This window comes from Aethina tumida, chromosome 4 (genome assembly GCF_024364675.1).
Source record: "Aethina tumida isolate Nest 87 chromosome 4, icAetTumi1.1, whole genome shotgun sequence".
Classification (NCBI taxonomy): Eukaryota; Metazoa; Arthropoda; class Insecta; order Coleoptera; family Nitidulidae; genus Aethina; species Aethina tumida.
Window position 1 is genome coordinate 3,122,168 of NC_065438.1, and position 16,386 is coordinate 3,138,553.

Genomic DNA, 16,386 nt, shown 5'->3' on the forward strand with positions numbered 1-16,386 from the left:
TTTACAACAAAAAATATCAAAAGTATGGAAAGAAAATGTACCAATTCGGTTTATTTTTATTTTAATTTTTTTCCACTTTTAGTTTAAATATTTATTTTTATGAATATAAATTCACATTAAATTATATCATATCGTTATTTTTTATTTTCTTTTAAAGGATAACAGCTTCTTTTTTAATTATTAATATATAATTATTAATTTTTTTATTTATTTCTTAGATTTTTCTTAAAAAAATAAACTATTTTCCTGTAATATACATTCACCTAATCTAATTTAAACTATTAGACTATTTTACTACGAATATTAAATATTATGAAAACACTTTAAACTTCCATTAATGTCGTTATATTCACATATTTACTTACTTAAATTAGATAAGAGTAATCAGAAACATTCTCAGTTTTGTAGTCATTAAATTGCATTCGAGAAAATATGTGGTTTACTTAAATTGTTCTTAAGTTTTGACATTATAGTAATTGAGTAATAGTCATTTACCAACTTTAATTCCTGAACTTTCTTATGAAGTTTTCAGGACAAAAATTTTGGCAACAAAATTATACTATCCAATACCAATTAATTCCAAGTTCCAACTAGTCTACATATTATTAATTAATTAATTAATTATCAAATTTATTCATTAGGTTTTCTGGACCTAAAATATACACTTTATACGAGAATATTTTTAAAGAAATTTCAATTCAATCAATGTAAACTGAAGGAAAGAGACAAAGAAACAGTAATAAACCAAATTACTTCTGCAAACATTTTGTTATCCTCCAAATATTACGATTCCAGATGTCATATTTTTTTTTTTTTTTTTGTAATACACAAATATGTGTACATTTTTTTACAGAATCCATAAATTTAAGGGAATATTAAATCGCAATATTTATATTTTACAAATGAACCGTATAAATGTCCCCATTGAATAAAAGTATTATTGAGAAAAGAAAAATGTCATAATATTTCCATTTTCATACACTCATCCTCGATTTAACGTTTTCTTTTCGTCTGCAGTTCCTAATTGGATTTGTGTTTTTAATATTAATTGAACTGAAAGATTTTTTTAAGGTAAAAAAGCTTTCAGTTTAAAGTTTAAACATTGTATGTAAATTAAGTTCAAAAGATTTAGGAACAAATTAAAAGGATTAGAAACTAAAAAAAAAACAAAACTGGAATTGATCCACTTAAAGTGGAACCACACAAACTTCCTTTGAAACTTTTTCTCAGCAACTAAATCAATTGAATTGAATACTTTTCATTGCTATGTTTAAAATTCCAGTTAAGAGTCCATTGGGGTCCAACAATTAAATATACATATAAGTTTTATTATGAAAAAGATCAGCGTAATTATATTAATTTAACTTTTCAGTCTTCCGAGAAAGTCTTAAGTTTATTTAATTATTCAATTTAATATTTTACAACACGTTGTAAAATGCCTTTGCGAAACATTTCTACATTTCCGAATAAACAATATTTTAATTTACTGATAATGTTTGAAAAAGTAATTAAGAGTTTTAATTAAACAATACCCAGTTTTGTCTGAGTGTATTAAAATGTGATAAAAAATTTAATTAAAAAAATATAATTATTAGTGTCGTTAAAAGGCAGCCTTTAAAACATTAATGGTGTAGATGTGTCGAATAAAAATTTATATATTATATATTAATAAACATCCCCGTTAAGGATCATGCGAGGTTGTGTGAAAGGGCGAGGGTTGTGTATTTTAATTTGAAGTTACAATTGACGGTAAGAAGTTTGTAATTGCCCAGACTTTCAAGTAACATAATTGCTGTCACGGGGCTCATGCTGAATCTCCATAATTGGCCTACATACGGAATGATCAATTGGATCGTCATGTTTGGAGATTTGATCGACGGAGTGGAATATGAACTACATTTTCAATTTGTTTTTTAGATCTTTTGGTTCACATTTAAATATATTATACGGTTATAAATTCCGCATATTTTATTTCAAAGCATTGAAAAGGCGTACGACGAAGTTTTTCAGGGGGAGGCTTTATACCTTGATGTAACCGGGGGTTTAAGACTCGCCATTTGGATTTTAATATGTCGGAATATATTTGGTAAAAAATGTGGCATTGAATTGACTTATAAGAACAATTTCAATTTAATACTGGAGCAGGTTTATCTATGTTAATTTTGACATTGGTTATTTCTCATATTTGTCATATTTAAAGGGAAGTATTTACCTACAATAACGCCCTACAATAATGTTCAAAGCAATAAGGTCAAATAATACTGTTTGTATGTATATTACATTTATAGAATTTGTAGTTGTAAATTACAATTTAATAAATTAAAACCAACAAAATGAATATTTTCCTTATACAAATGTGTGACACTTCAACCTTTTTTCAAATATGGAAATTATTTTATTATTTATTTATTATGTGGCTTTTTATTTTGAATTTATTATTTATTTCTTTCTATCTAATTTTATTGAGTTTTTTCTTTAAATGTACCTTACACTGAAAGTTAATAACTTGACTAAACGAACTTTAGATGTTAAATATTTCATCTGTACGTTCTAAAATATTTATTTTTTTTATTGATTTAAATTACAACATAAAGAATGTATTGAATATTTTTATATGATTTTTTGCAATATAAATCTTACATATTAATTGTTGCATATATGTATGTATGAACAATATTAAGAAGTCATTAAAATTAATTATTAACAATAATTTGTAATTAATATCAATTTTATTATTTAATTAAAAAAAATAAAATGTACAACAGAAATTAATTATTATATATAAATAATATTAACATTTAATTAAATTTATTTATGAACAATTAATTTTAATTCTATTTTCAATTAATTATTGACCTAATATTTGAATATTGAATAATACTCAATAATTTCTAAATATTCTAATGTTTGATTATGAAATATTTACTTTAAATCTAATTTGTGAGGTTATAAAAGTTACAATTTATCAACAAAAATTAATTATTATGTATATTAATTATATTTAATTATACATAATAAATTTTAATTAAAATATAAATTAATTATTATTGTTACTTAATTTTTTTGATAAAATTTCAATTAATTATTAACCAAATATTTGAAAACTGAAAAATACTGAATAATTTCTTATTGTCCTAATTTTTGTTTATGAAATATTCACTTGAAATCTATTTTGCGAGTTTAAAAAAGTTACAATTTACCACAAAGTTCATGAATTAAATTAATTAATATTAATTTTTTAACTTATTTTAAAAAATTTAAATTATACATACAACAGAAATTAATTATTATGTATAAATAATAATAACATTTAATTATATTTATTTATGAGGAATAAATTTTAATTAAAATATCAATTAATGATTGATCTAATATTTGAAAATTGAGTATTACTGAATAATTTCTAAATGTCCTAATGTTTGATTATGCAATGTTTAAATCTATTTTGTGAGGTTATAAAAGTTTATTATATAAATTTATAAATTATAAATTATTAAATAAATTAATTAATATTTATAAAATATATTAATTAATATTAAGTTTTTGATTTCACTAAAAAAAATTAAATCATACATATAATAGAAATTAAATATTAAATAATATTAACATTATATTTAATTATGAAGAATACATTTTAATCAAAATATTACTTAATTATTGCACTTTTAATATTTGAAAATTAAATAATAATGAATAATTTCTAAATATTCTAATATTTGTTTATGAAATATTCAATTATAATATTTAATTTTCAGGTTATAAAATAATAATTTTTATATATATATATATATATATATATATATATATATATATATTTGTAAGATTTAAATAAAGTAACACAAAAATTAATTATTATATATATATATATATATATTGTTTTATTAAATTTAATTATGAACAATAATTTTTTAATTATAGTTACTTTATTGATAAATTTGGTATCATTTTAGCCAGTTATTTAATATATAACATGTAATTAAAAGGAAAAAACGGCCATAAATTCTTTATACTTTATATTTAAATATTGAGCCCTTGTATGTTGATGTTTAACAAGGGAGGCTTTATACACTGCGGGTTTCCTTGATACAAAACGAGGGTTTAACACTCGTTATTTGGATTTTAATATGTCGAAAATATTTGGAAACAAATGCGGTTCCGGTATAAAACTGACGTATAATACAATTTCAATTTAATGCTGAAGTGGATTCCATCCCAACGATTTAAACAACCGGTTGTCAGATTTGTCCAGCCTAAAATTATATAGTACATATTACATTATTAATTAATTGCAACAGTATTTTGTTGATTTTCGGTTCATCTGATTTGTGGTTTTAATATACGGGAAATGATGATTAATTATGAACATCTAATCATCAAATCTAATTTGCTAATCATTTATAATTGTAAACTACAAATTAATTACTTGTTTTACTATTACAAATAGTCAATTAAATTTTATGTGTATCATCCAAATTCATAGTTAAATAGTTAATTTTAATATTTTTATACTTTTTTCAAAAATTCATTTTCATATTAATTGTAAATTTGGTCACTTAAATCTAAAACTAATTTAATTTGTTTTAATTTATGATTGATTAAAAAAAAAATACACATAATGATGTAATAAAATGAACAAAAAAATTAATTATTAGAACCTTTAATGGATTATATTATCTAATAAATTTTTTTCTTAAAAGTATATTTGGTATAACTATTTTTGTTACATGTTTTGAGACTAAATAATGTTATAATTTGTCCATTAGACAATTTTTTACTAAACAAATATATTTTTTTATAATATATTTTTTGTCGTTTTCCTGTTTCCAAAGAAATAATAATACAAACCTCTTTGTTTTGACACTTTCCTTTAACGTACGTTCTTTAATAACCAGAAAAATACGAACTTTTTGCCTTTTGTTTTTTTTTATTTATTCCATTAAAAGTTTTTTCGTCGTCCTCAAGTGTTTTGTGGAGTATTTATAGATTTTTTGTGCTTCCATCGTTTTGTTTTACTTTATATGGACTAACGGGAAACTACCTTTGATTTTATTTCGTATTACCAAAGGTCAAATTAAATAATAGAATAAGATAAATAATTCAGGAAAACTATTTTTGTTGATGTAAGATATATTTGGAACTTTGTGCTTTTGATCCCTTACTAGAAATTAACCATTTAGGCATTAATAATTACTATTTGATAAGGGGTATATCTAATCTACATTGATTCTACAGGGTGATTTTTATAAATTTATTAATTTTACAAGGGTTACAATAACAGACAACAATTAGTAAATACGATAACAAACATAATATCAAACTAACTAACTTATCTGCAATATAAACTTACATATACAGTTTGGGGTTGAAACCACCATGGAATGTAATGTATGGATACAGTACTAATTGTAACCTAAAATAAGTACAAATATTAAGAAACTGATTTAACATCAATTTCTCAAAATTATTTAAAAAAGTACCTATAATAGAATTGTAACAATGGTACCACAAGACAATTCTAGTATATCAACTTTATTAATTAACATTGCTTATGTACAAAAGATAAAAAGTGTAATAAAATAAGTACAAACTTATTAAAGCTATAAGAAAAGTTTATCACAATAATATGCACGTGAATCCTGCAATTTTATACTGTTTAAAATAAATTTAAGAATTGATCTTCAAAAAATATTTGCAGGTGAAAATAGAAATTGTTAATCTCGAAACATAAATAAATAAATTCAAAATATTATAATAAAAAGAATTTTTAATGTAAACTATTGTTGACTAATGACTAAAATCGTATAAATATTTTGAGAAAAAATGACTATAATTTAAATTCAGATTCATCTTGATAAATACATTTATAAACATTTTATTATTAAAAGTTAATGCCATAAATTGCACATTTTTATAAATTTTACGAACAAGATTATGTATAAGCCAATAAAAGCAAAAATAAAACATATAAAAACGTTAACAAATTAAATCTTTATTGTTGAACAGGTACAGGTATTAACTTATTTTTAAATATAAAATGATTGAGCTTTGAATTATCGATTACAATTCGTTTTATGATGGAAATTAGGAGGAAAGTTTAGATTTATTAGGACACAAAAAAAACTGGACTGTTAATCGAGAATATCTTTTATTGCTAATTCAATAAGTTGAATTCCACACAACAGAAGAGCCAATAAATAATCTCGTTCGTGACTTAGTAATAAATTTTCACAAGAAACGAATTCCAATTGAGACAGAGTGGAAATCCATTTGGACGAAAATTTTCAGATTATTTCGTGTTGCATATCGAATGAATCCTCACAATTTTTTTTTAATTGCCGAGTATTTTATAATCACTCCACACTCCTCTAATCCCTAATCAGCCAATTTGTCAGCTAAATCAAGACATCATGTAACTTTCTGCCATCTAAAAAAACACCACCACATTAAATAAACGTGCGTCCGGCATCCGGATACGTTGTTAGAGGTGATTGTTAGGAAACACGGTGCGATTGTGTTAATTGACAGTAGATAGAGGAAGTCACGTATTCTAATATTTTTGATTACCATCTGCGTTCGTGGAGTTGGTCATGGCGGGATTGTCGTAAGCGTAGTCCAACGTGCTGTCCTCGGCCGGTCTTCTGCTGATCGATGTGGTCATAGTGACTGGACTGTGGTCAGATTGAGCAACGGATGGGGGTATTTCCAATCTTAAATCCGGTTTCTTGGTCGGTTGTTCCGGTTGTTGAGCGGTGGTTTTGCCTCCTGAGTTTTCTTCACTCTTCTAAAACAATGTTTTGGGTTATGTTTTGTTTTTTTGGGGGATTGGGTTAAGGTGGTACCTTTGTTGATAGGCGTTGTTTGATGGTGGCCAATGTTATGTTCTTCTTTTGGGCCCATCTGTATAATTGGAGACCCAGGACACATGCCAGGATGATTAAGACGAGGCACGTTAATGTAAGAGATACAGTCACCAAGTGAGTTAAGTTGTCCACAGTCACTACAATAAACAAGAAATATACTAAGGTGAATTTCAAACTTAAACCTTAAGTAACTTAATTAAACAAAGTGACAGAAAATATTATTATTAGTGGTTGATGTGAGAAATATATTTAATTTAAGTGGTAACTGCACTGACGAGAAATTATGGCGCATCCACCATAATTTGAACTCAGATTTTCTAATTCAAATAAATATTTTACTTTAAATAAATTATTTTTATACGTACAATATTCACGTTTGTAGTATTGATTTGACTATAAATAACTTACCAGTTAATTATCTTTTACAATCCGTAAGTCTCAAATTTAATTTCATGTCAAAAATTTAAATTTATTGGGAAAAAGTTTTGTAATTTAAAGAAAACATACATATTTAAATATACGTTATATTTTAAAATGTAGAAATCCTTTAGATTTATATTTGTCATACTAATTTGTGAATGATTTAATAATTTAAATCATTATTTAATGTAATTTAAAAGAATATTATTAAATGGAGAAAAAAATTAGTAAATAATTTAATTTTCATTTCATTGATATATTAGTTTTATTAAATAAATATATCTATAGTCCAATTTTTATTAATTAATAATTATATACAATTAGTAAAAAATAAATAAAATAAATCAAATTTTGGTGTATTTAAAATAAATTACTAATAATAATATCCCATACTTTTAAAAAATTAAAAATTATATTTAAATTTAAATAAATAAGGATAAATAAATAAAATTTTAGTACTAATTCTACATAATTTGAAGGATAATTAATCACCTATTTTTCTAAAATATTAATTTCTAAATAATACATTTAATAATTTTAATACTTATTTAATATAATTTAAAAAATATTATTAAACAAATTATTAAACAATTTAATTTTCATTTCATTGATATATTGATATATATATATATATATATATATATATATATATATATATATCACATTTAGTAATAGTCCAAATTATTATATAAAATAATTATTATATAAATAAATTTTAATGTGTTTAAAATAAATTATTAGTGACAATATTTCATAATTTTAAAGAATTAATAACTATATTTAATTTAAACAAATAATGATATATAAATAAAATTTTATTGGTAGTTTAACATAATTTGAAGAATAATTAATCACTAACTTTTACAAAATATAAATTTCTAAGTAATTTGTGTATAGATTTAAAAAATTATATAATATAATTTAAGGGAATATTAATAAAGAGATAAAAAAATATAATATTTTTCTAATAGTTTTATTAAACAACCTATATTAACCTATAATCCTCATTATTAATAATAATACATCTTACAATTAGTAAAAAATAAATAAAATAAATTAAATTTTGGTGTGTTTAAAATAAATTATTAATGACAATATTTCATATTTTTAAAATATTATAAAAAAAATAAAATTTTAGTGGTAATTTTACATAATTTGAAGGATAATTAATCACCTCTTTTTACAAAATATTAATTTCAAAATAATTTGTGTATGATTTAATAATTTTAATAATTATTTAACATAATTTAAAGGAATATTATTAAATAGAGAAGAAAATTATTAAATAATTTAATTTTCAAACAAATTTCATTCAAATATTATATTTTTGCAATGGTTTTATTAAAAAAATTGATCTATAATTCTAATTATTAATTAACAATAATATATCTTACAATTAGGAAAAAATAAATAAAATAAATTAAATTTTGATGTGTTAAAATAAATTATTAATGGCAATATTTCATACTTTTTAAAAAAATAAAAATTATATTTAATTTCAAATAATTTTACATAATTTGAAGAATAATTAATCACCTACAAAAATAAAATATAAATTCCTAAATAATTTGTATAAGGATTTAATAATTTAAATAATTGTTTAGTATAATTTAAAGGAATATTATAAATTATTTTTTTATTATAATAATTTTAATATAATTAATAAATATAATAAAAAACTATTATTATTTGAGATAATTTTTTTGTAGTTTTGTGATTTAATTTATTTAATTTTGAATATTTTTAATAATATTACGTACCTCTAAGATCTTCAGCCTTTCCAACCCCTTTGCGGACGTACATTTGGTCGTGCAAATAGTCTGAAACAAATCACCAATTCCCTTTACACATCATTAGCAACATAAACGATGTTTATTAAGATATTTAACACAATTATTGGTCCATTTAACCATTAATAATTTCCAGGTGGTGCCAGAAAGTGTTAAATTAATGCACTGGCTGTGCGAATGTTTCAATTAACACCAATAAACATCTGTGGTGGTTCTTTTGTGATACAACCACACATTTTAATATAGAAATCTGTTCCTTTTATATATGTATTAATTAATTAGTTGTTGGTTTCACAAGCACCATTGTTGAACCTAACATAGTTTTATCTGTGGTATTTAAGAAACAATTCGAATATGTCATTAGTTAATAATAACTCAATTATTTATTAATTAGCCTAAATGACCATCTGGTATGTGTTAAACTTTCATACAATGACTAAAAACAGCAGAATTCAATTATACTCCTTAATATTATTAGAATTTGCCTGTTTTGAAATTTATAATAAGATAACAAGAAATGGCACAAACATTTAATTTTATTATTACAATTACGCAATGTTTAAACAAGTTATCTTAAATTCATAATGAATTAGCACATTTAGATAAATTTCACATGGTTTAACTTAAGACGGATGGAGAACAAATTTAATAGCACGATTGCATATTTTTAACGGTTCTTTATTCCGAATGAATTAATATTCATATTTAATTCAGTTAAGTTTATTATTATTCTATTGGTGTCTTATGTATTTGCGCAGTTAGTCAAGTTTTCAATTACGGTACTGATTAATTGTGTAAATAACCGATTACAAAAGGCCATGGAGAATTATTTTCGACTGGACTGTAATATATGTTTTTGTTTTGAGTTCCTCGTTAAATTTATCGAGAAACAAATAATTCTGCAGTTGGAATCGAGGATTATCGAAGTCGACATTTTCGAATCTATCAATCATACTGACATAAAACTGATCAAAGTGACATAAAAGACATATCACGAAGTCACAAAATATAGTTATTTAATTTAATTTATTATTATTTTTTATGTTTAATAAGGTTTTATTTAATAGTAAAAGTGTAAAACAGTTATTTTTTTTTTTTCATAATGTGTTTTTTGATTAATTTAAATAATAAATCATGGTAAGAAATTTATTTTAACGAACAATTCGAAATACCTCCTTCATTTTTTTTTATTTATAATTCGATTTTAATAAATAATAGCTCAATAGGTGGACAACAAAAAGGCATTATTTTCTATGTTAAATTGAACTTTATTTAATATTTTTATGATTAAAATGAAAATGAAAAATAGTTATTAAATTTATTAATATTTTCAATTAATTTAAACAATAAACACCAAAATGATTTTACTAATATTAAAATTAAGTAAATATCTGATATTTTCAAATACTTTTTACATTTCTATCCATGATTTACTTAGTTTAGTTGATCAGAAGAGAAAATTTCTTTGGAAAAATTGTTTTTTAATTAATTTAAACAATAAACACCAAAATGATTTTACTAATATTAAAATTAAGTAAATATCTGATATTTTCAAATACTTCTTACATTTCTATCCATGATTTAGTTAGTTTAGTTGATCTGAAGAGAAAATTTCATTGGAAAAATTGTTTTTTAATTAATTTAAACAATAAACACCAAAATGATTTTACTAATATTAAAATTAAGTTAATATCTGAGATTTTTAAATATTTTTTGCATTCCAATCCATGATTTAGTTAGTTTAGATTATCAGAATTGAAAATTTCATTAGAAAAATGTATGTTTTAATTATTTTAAATAATAAATCAGGGTAAGAAAGTTAATTGTTCGTTTTCTTCTTAATTTGTTAATTTATAACTCGATTTTCATAAATAATAGCTCAATGGGAACACCTCCTTCATTTTTCTATTTATAATTTGATTTTAATAAATAATGGCTCAATAGGTGAACATCAAAAAGGGCATTCCATAGATAATATTTTCTAATTTAAATTAAGGTTTATAAAATATTTTTGTAGTTAAAAAAATTGATTGAGCCATGTAAATCATGAAATAAAATGAAAAAATAACTGAATATCAACTAGTTTAACTTTTTGTATTAATAATTTCACTTAATTTAAACAATAAACACTAAAATGATTTTACTGACACTAAAAATAAAAGTCAATATCTGATATTTTCAAATACTTATTCATTTCAATTCATGTTTTAGTTAGTTTAGTTGACCAGATGAGAAAATTTTTTGGAGGATTCTATACTAATTTTTTCATTTTTATACTGTAAAAAATATGCTGTAGGGAGTAATTTAACGAATTTTTTCATTAAATACTTAAAGAGATTTCAATACTCGTTATAAAATAGTATATATTAATTAATTAAAAAACATTCAACATAATATTTAAAACTGAATTACTGATTTAAATGAAGTAATTTTGATATTTATATATTTATGAAGACTTAATTATTACTCAAATTAAAATATTAATAATTAAAGTATTTAAATATTAAATGAGAACAACAATTTAATTTAAAATAAATTGTAATTATTTTACTTATGTAAATGTGAATTATTTTTAGTTAAACCATGTAATTAAATTCAAATACAACTAACGAATTTTACTGTAATGCATTTTTTATTAATTCAACTGCCCCAATCCAAAAATGATTGATTGAAATCGGTCCATTGTTAATGGAAATTTTCTATTAATCATCGAAATTGATAACAAATTTAAATATTGATGTATATAAATAAACAAATAAATGTGCCAAAAATGAATTTTTCAGTAATTCAGTTTAAGTGGTACAACAAATATTTAAACAGTACGTTTTAAATATTCTTAACAAGGTTAAAATACAATACATTTTAAATATTAGCACAACGAACGTAAAACGATATGTTATCAGCAATTCGAGAAGAACCAATAATAAATTAAAATTTATCTGGTGGTGAAACCAAAACACCTGTATTTACAAACTTTGATTCGTTCAATATTATTTGTTCTGTGTGAAGGTGGCAGACAAACAAGTCACGTTTTATTTATTGTAAAAATAGATGTGTGTAATTTATTAAATAAGAAATTTGTGTCATAAATAAGATTTTTGTATAACATCAAACAACCTTGGGTACTGTGAATACAGCCATAGATTACCTGTACATAAATTAAATAAACAATTTTTATAACAATTAAGTCTTCCAACTTAATTCTGTTAGGATGTCAGTGGAACAATTACATACAATGTGATTCCAGCAAGCTGATTATATTAAAATAGAAAGTTTGCCCATTGTAAATAAGATCTTCGTCCAATTTCAATGGCCTATATGCCATAAAACTAATAAATCCTCCATTACGTTAACAATGTTTGCAACACTAATTAGTGTGACGTCGAATTCCTTACCTTGGCAGGACTTGGTGCAGAGGCTAGCTTCGAAATTGTGGTTGGACCTGTCGCAGATTTTGGCGCAGGGCTGACAAGTCCTGTCGATTTCCGAACAGTACTCCAACTCTTTGCATGTCCTTTGGCCGCACTGTATCAGTCCCACGTTCAGTTGGGCCTGGACGCCCAAAACTAAAGTACAAAGGCACAAACACGCGAACACTTTCGGGCCCATTTCGACCGAAATAAAATCACATCTTACAAAACCGAAATGTTGGTGGTGCGTTGCCGATGCAACAGGTGTAGGCGAGGTACTGCTGTGGAATAGCTACGTTTACCTGCGTGAGTCACACCGTCGCACGCAGCTTTCGGCTTTATTCAGGTTGGTTGTAAGTGCTGTTTTCACCTGTGGTATGCGGTCGGACAGGTATTATTCGGGGAGGGGGGGCCCGATGGAAATGTTGCGATGGTTTATGGTGTATCATTGAAAATTGGCTCTTTGGGTCCATTCAAATTTTGCCGGTCGTTGTTTTGGGCGTTGAATGTTGGTAACACTCGGTTTTTGTGGTGTGGTACTTTCAAATTGGACGGACTTGGCTTTCAAGGGTACTACTATATATGGTTTACGATAAAATTTGAACTGTGTAAATGGTCACAAACGAAGTATTTTGAAGCATTACCTTTAATTACATACAATCATTCACTAATTTTTAGTTATTTGCATAAATTTTAATTACTATATTTTATACAAGTAAATTATTCAATGTGGTGAAGGTAACAGTACTTTTAAATTGTTTGTTTTAAGGATGACTCATTCTAAAACTACAATTAAAGATTAAGAACTAAGTTATAAAACATGTTACAAAAAAATCAGTGATATATTATACACAAGGTGCTTCTAAAATGAGTTGTCAAAATTAGAAAGCAGTAAGAACATGAGTGAAGAAAATATCACCCCTAAAATTTAAATTTTAAAAATACTCATATTTCTGTAACCTTTGGTGCAATCGGGTTTAAATTTGGTATATATTATCCTAAAATACATACCTACAATTCAATATAATAAACTTTTTCCATATTGTTACAGTGGCGTAGATTCTTAGGGTTTTTCCCCTTTTAACGCCTTATTTTCCACGCCATTGAATATTTTTTAAAACTATCAAGCTTTTCATATTCTTTGCATAATTTACAATAAAAAAGATTCTTAGATTAATTTTAATTAACACAGCCGTTTTTGAGATATTTCAGTTTTATTTTTCAATTACAGTGGCGTAGATACTGTAGGTTTTCCTCTTTTTCTGGTCCTATTTTCTACGTCCCTAAATATTTCCTTAAACTATTAAGCTTATCATATTTTTAGCACAATTAAGAAAGAAAATTGATCTTGATTAATTTTTATTAACACAGCCGTTTCTGAGATATTTCAGTTTTAATGTTTGAGAAAAATTAAAATAAACATTATAATTGAAATATCTCAAAAACGGCTGCGTTAATAAAAAATAATTAAGACATTTTTTTTCTTCTAAATTATCCAAAGAATACAAAAAGCTTAATAATTTTGAAAAATATTCAGTGGCGTAGAAAATAAGGCGAGTAAAAGAGAAGAACCCCACAGTATGTACGCCACTGTAATAACATAGAAAAACTTTATTATATTGAATTGTAGATATGTATTTAGTGATAACACATACCAAATTTAAATGTGATTAGACCAAAGGTTACGGAAGTATGAGAAAAAAACAATTTTTGAAGCTTAAATTTGAGGGGCTGTATTTTCTTCAGGAGAATCTTTAGAAAAAAAATTTATTTAAATTTTCTTCATCATTTGACGTGTTCTAATTGAAGCACAATGATACTGTAGTGTAGATTCTGAGGTGTACCCCTCTTTTTCCTGTCCTATTTTCTACATCACTAAATATTTTTTAATAACTATTAAGCATCTTACATTATTTGTCAAATTTATAAGAACAAAGGTAGCTTAGATAAATTTTGATTGTCACAACAATTTTTGAGATATTTCAGTTTTAATGTTTCAAGATAATTAAAATGATTTTTATGGGGTACAAATTTCGACCACCTTGTATAAAATATTGTAATCAAATTCATTCATTAAAAATTTCTTTAAACTTTTTACAAAAATCAATTTTTATTTAGTCATAGTAAGAAAATAAAACTTTGAATAATTAAATATGTATTTTTACTTATCAAGTTGACAATTAAAAGGAACAAATATAAATAGTAAATCTTCCATCAGAACGGAAATAATTTTGTTAAATAAATAGAATTATTATTCGATAAAAGGATAATGTTCAAATTGAAGAATTGAAAGCTAATTAAAATGTTAGAAAATTTATTTTCAGTCGCATAATAATATAAATAACTTAATTGGTAAACTTTTTCCTGTAAAGATTTTATTGAGCTAAAATGTCACATAAATAATTCTACTAAAATGTCGTTGTAAATTAGTTTACATTCACTTATTTATTGTTTAATAAGTCAATATACCGTGTATTTCTAATTTTAGCAACGTTACGAAAACCAAAAGTTGATGTAAAATTTAAATGCCCGTTTAATTATAATATTTTGCGGTCCTTTGAACTCTTTTTTGCTCTTACAAAAACCGTCTTTTAAAACGACACGTGTCACATTCAAAGAAATTATCTTTCTGGGGTTAAAGCCCCGATTATTTCGGAAACGGCACTTAAGGGAGAACCAGGCGGTGTAATCATGATGAATCCCACTTGTTGACGTCATTAGATCTCACAAAATATTCCTTAATGCAACAAAAATTTTTTTGTTACTTATTTTGTCCGAATTTGTTTAGTATGTCGTATATAAATATTATTATTTAATTGAAACCTTCCCGTATTAGCATAGAAATTAAGTAATATCTTAAGCAAAAGCTTTGTGCCACACAAAGGGTTGAAACTGTTCTGTTTCTTTACTCAACACAAAAGATTTCTTTGTGATAGAGGCTCAGGGTTCAAGTTTCAAAATGTTAAATGGGAAGTTGTACCTCATTTATTAATTTTTGTCATTGATAATTCCTTCCTTAGTTCTAAACAGGTGTTCAAAACTGAGGTTGATCTTTCCTTAAGTTCCAAGAACTTTTTTCTAACATCATCATTTGTTTATTTAATGTAAAAATTGGTGATTATTTTATTAAATGACAGTTAGTTTAAAAAAATTATGGTATTTTAAAATTACATGTTATTATTTATTTATATACATAACAATATAAATATAGTGTTATTCATAATGATAGTAACAATAATGATTTTGAGTAAGTTTACTCATTCAGAATTACAGGTGTCCCAAAAAGGTCAGTACAGCATTCTACCACAAATTTTCTGTACAGGCTTTTCGGGGACTCCCTGTATATTATTGTATTGTGCATGATATTTATAAATTATTACTCATTAATGTTTGTTGTAATTTGTTAATTGTACGTTAACAAGAGTTCTATACCTTAATTATTTATATGACCTCTGAGTCCATTAAAATGCATCAAAATCATACATATGTAGATTTGTATTTCCCGAACGGTCACGCAGAAAATTTTCCCAGGGCCTATAATTATTTATTGGTAAATATAATTGTTTGAAACAAAGATTTTCGTAAAAATATTTGTGTATCTTATCAGCTTCAACATAATTTATGAATTTTTATTCAAATAGGCTGAATCACAGAAATACCCAAAATAATCAGCACAAATACTTCAAGTTTGTATAAGGAAACAAAGAATAAAACAATTTTAATAAAAATCTTTTTCTGAAGTCTTTAATATTTAGTTATATAAAGGGTTAAATTATAAATAATATGATTCTGAGAAGTAATGCTTTCATACTTAGTTATCTTTGATAAAAAATGTATGAAAGAAATCACTTTGTATATACAGAACGGATTTAAAATAAGAAATATATTTTACATCAAACGGATTTT

General features: G+C 23.9%; 1 protein-coding gene across 1 annotated transcript; it reads right to left on the minus strand.

Moving 5' to 3' along the window:
* Positions 1–5,234: 5,234 nt before the first annotated feature.
* On the minus strand, positions 5,235–12,783 carry LOC109599534 (protein grindelwald). The gene is made up of 5 exons (XM_020015538.2): positions 12,466–12,783; positions 9,041–9,100; positions 6,840–6,997; positions 6,565–6,781; positions 5,235–6,424 (listed from the first exon to the last, which is right to left on the minus strand). Exons 1-5 carry the CDS (start codon positions 12,677–12,679, stop codon positions 6,393–6,395), a joined length of 681 nt encoding a protein of 226 aa, XP_019871097.1. The 5' UTR covers positions 12,680–12,783; the 3' UTR covers positions 5,235–6,392.
* Positions 12,784–16,386: the final 3,603 nt, after the last annotated feature.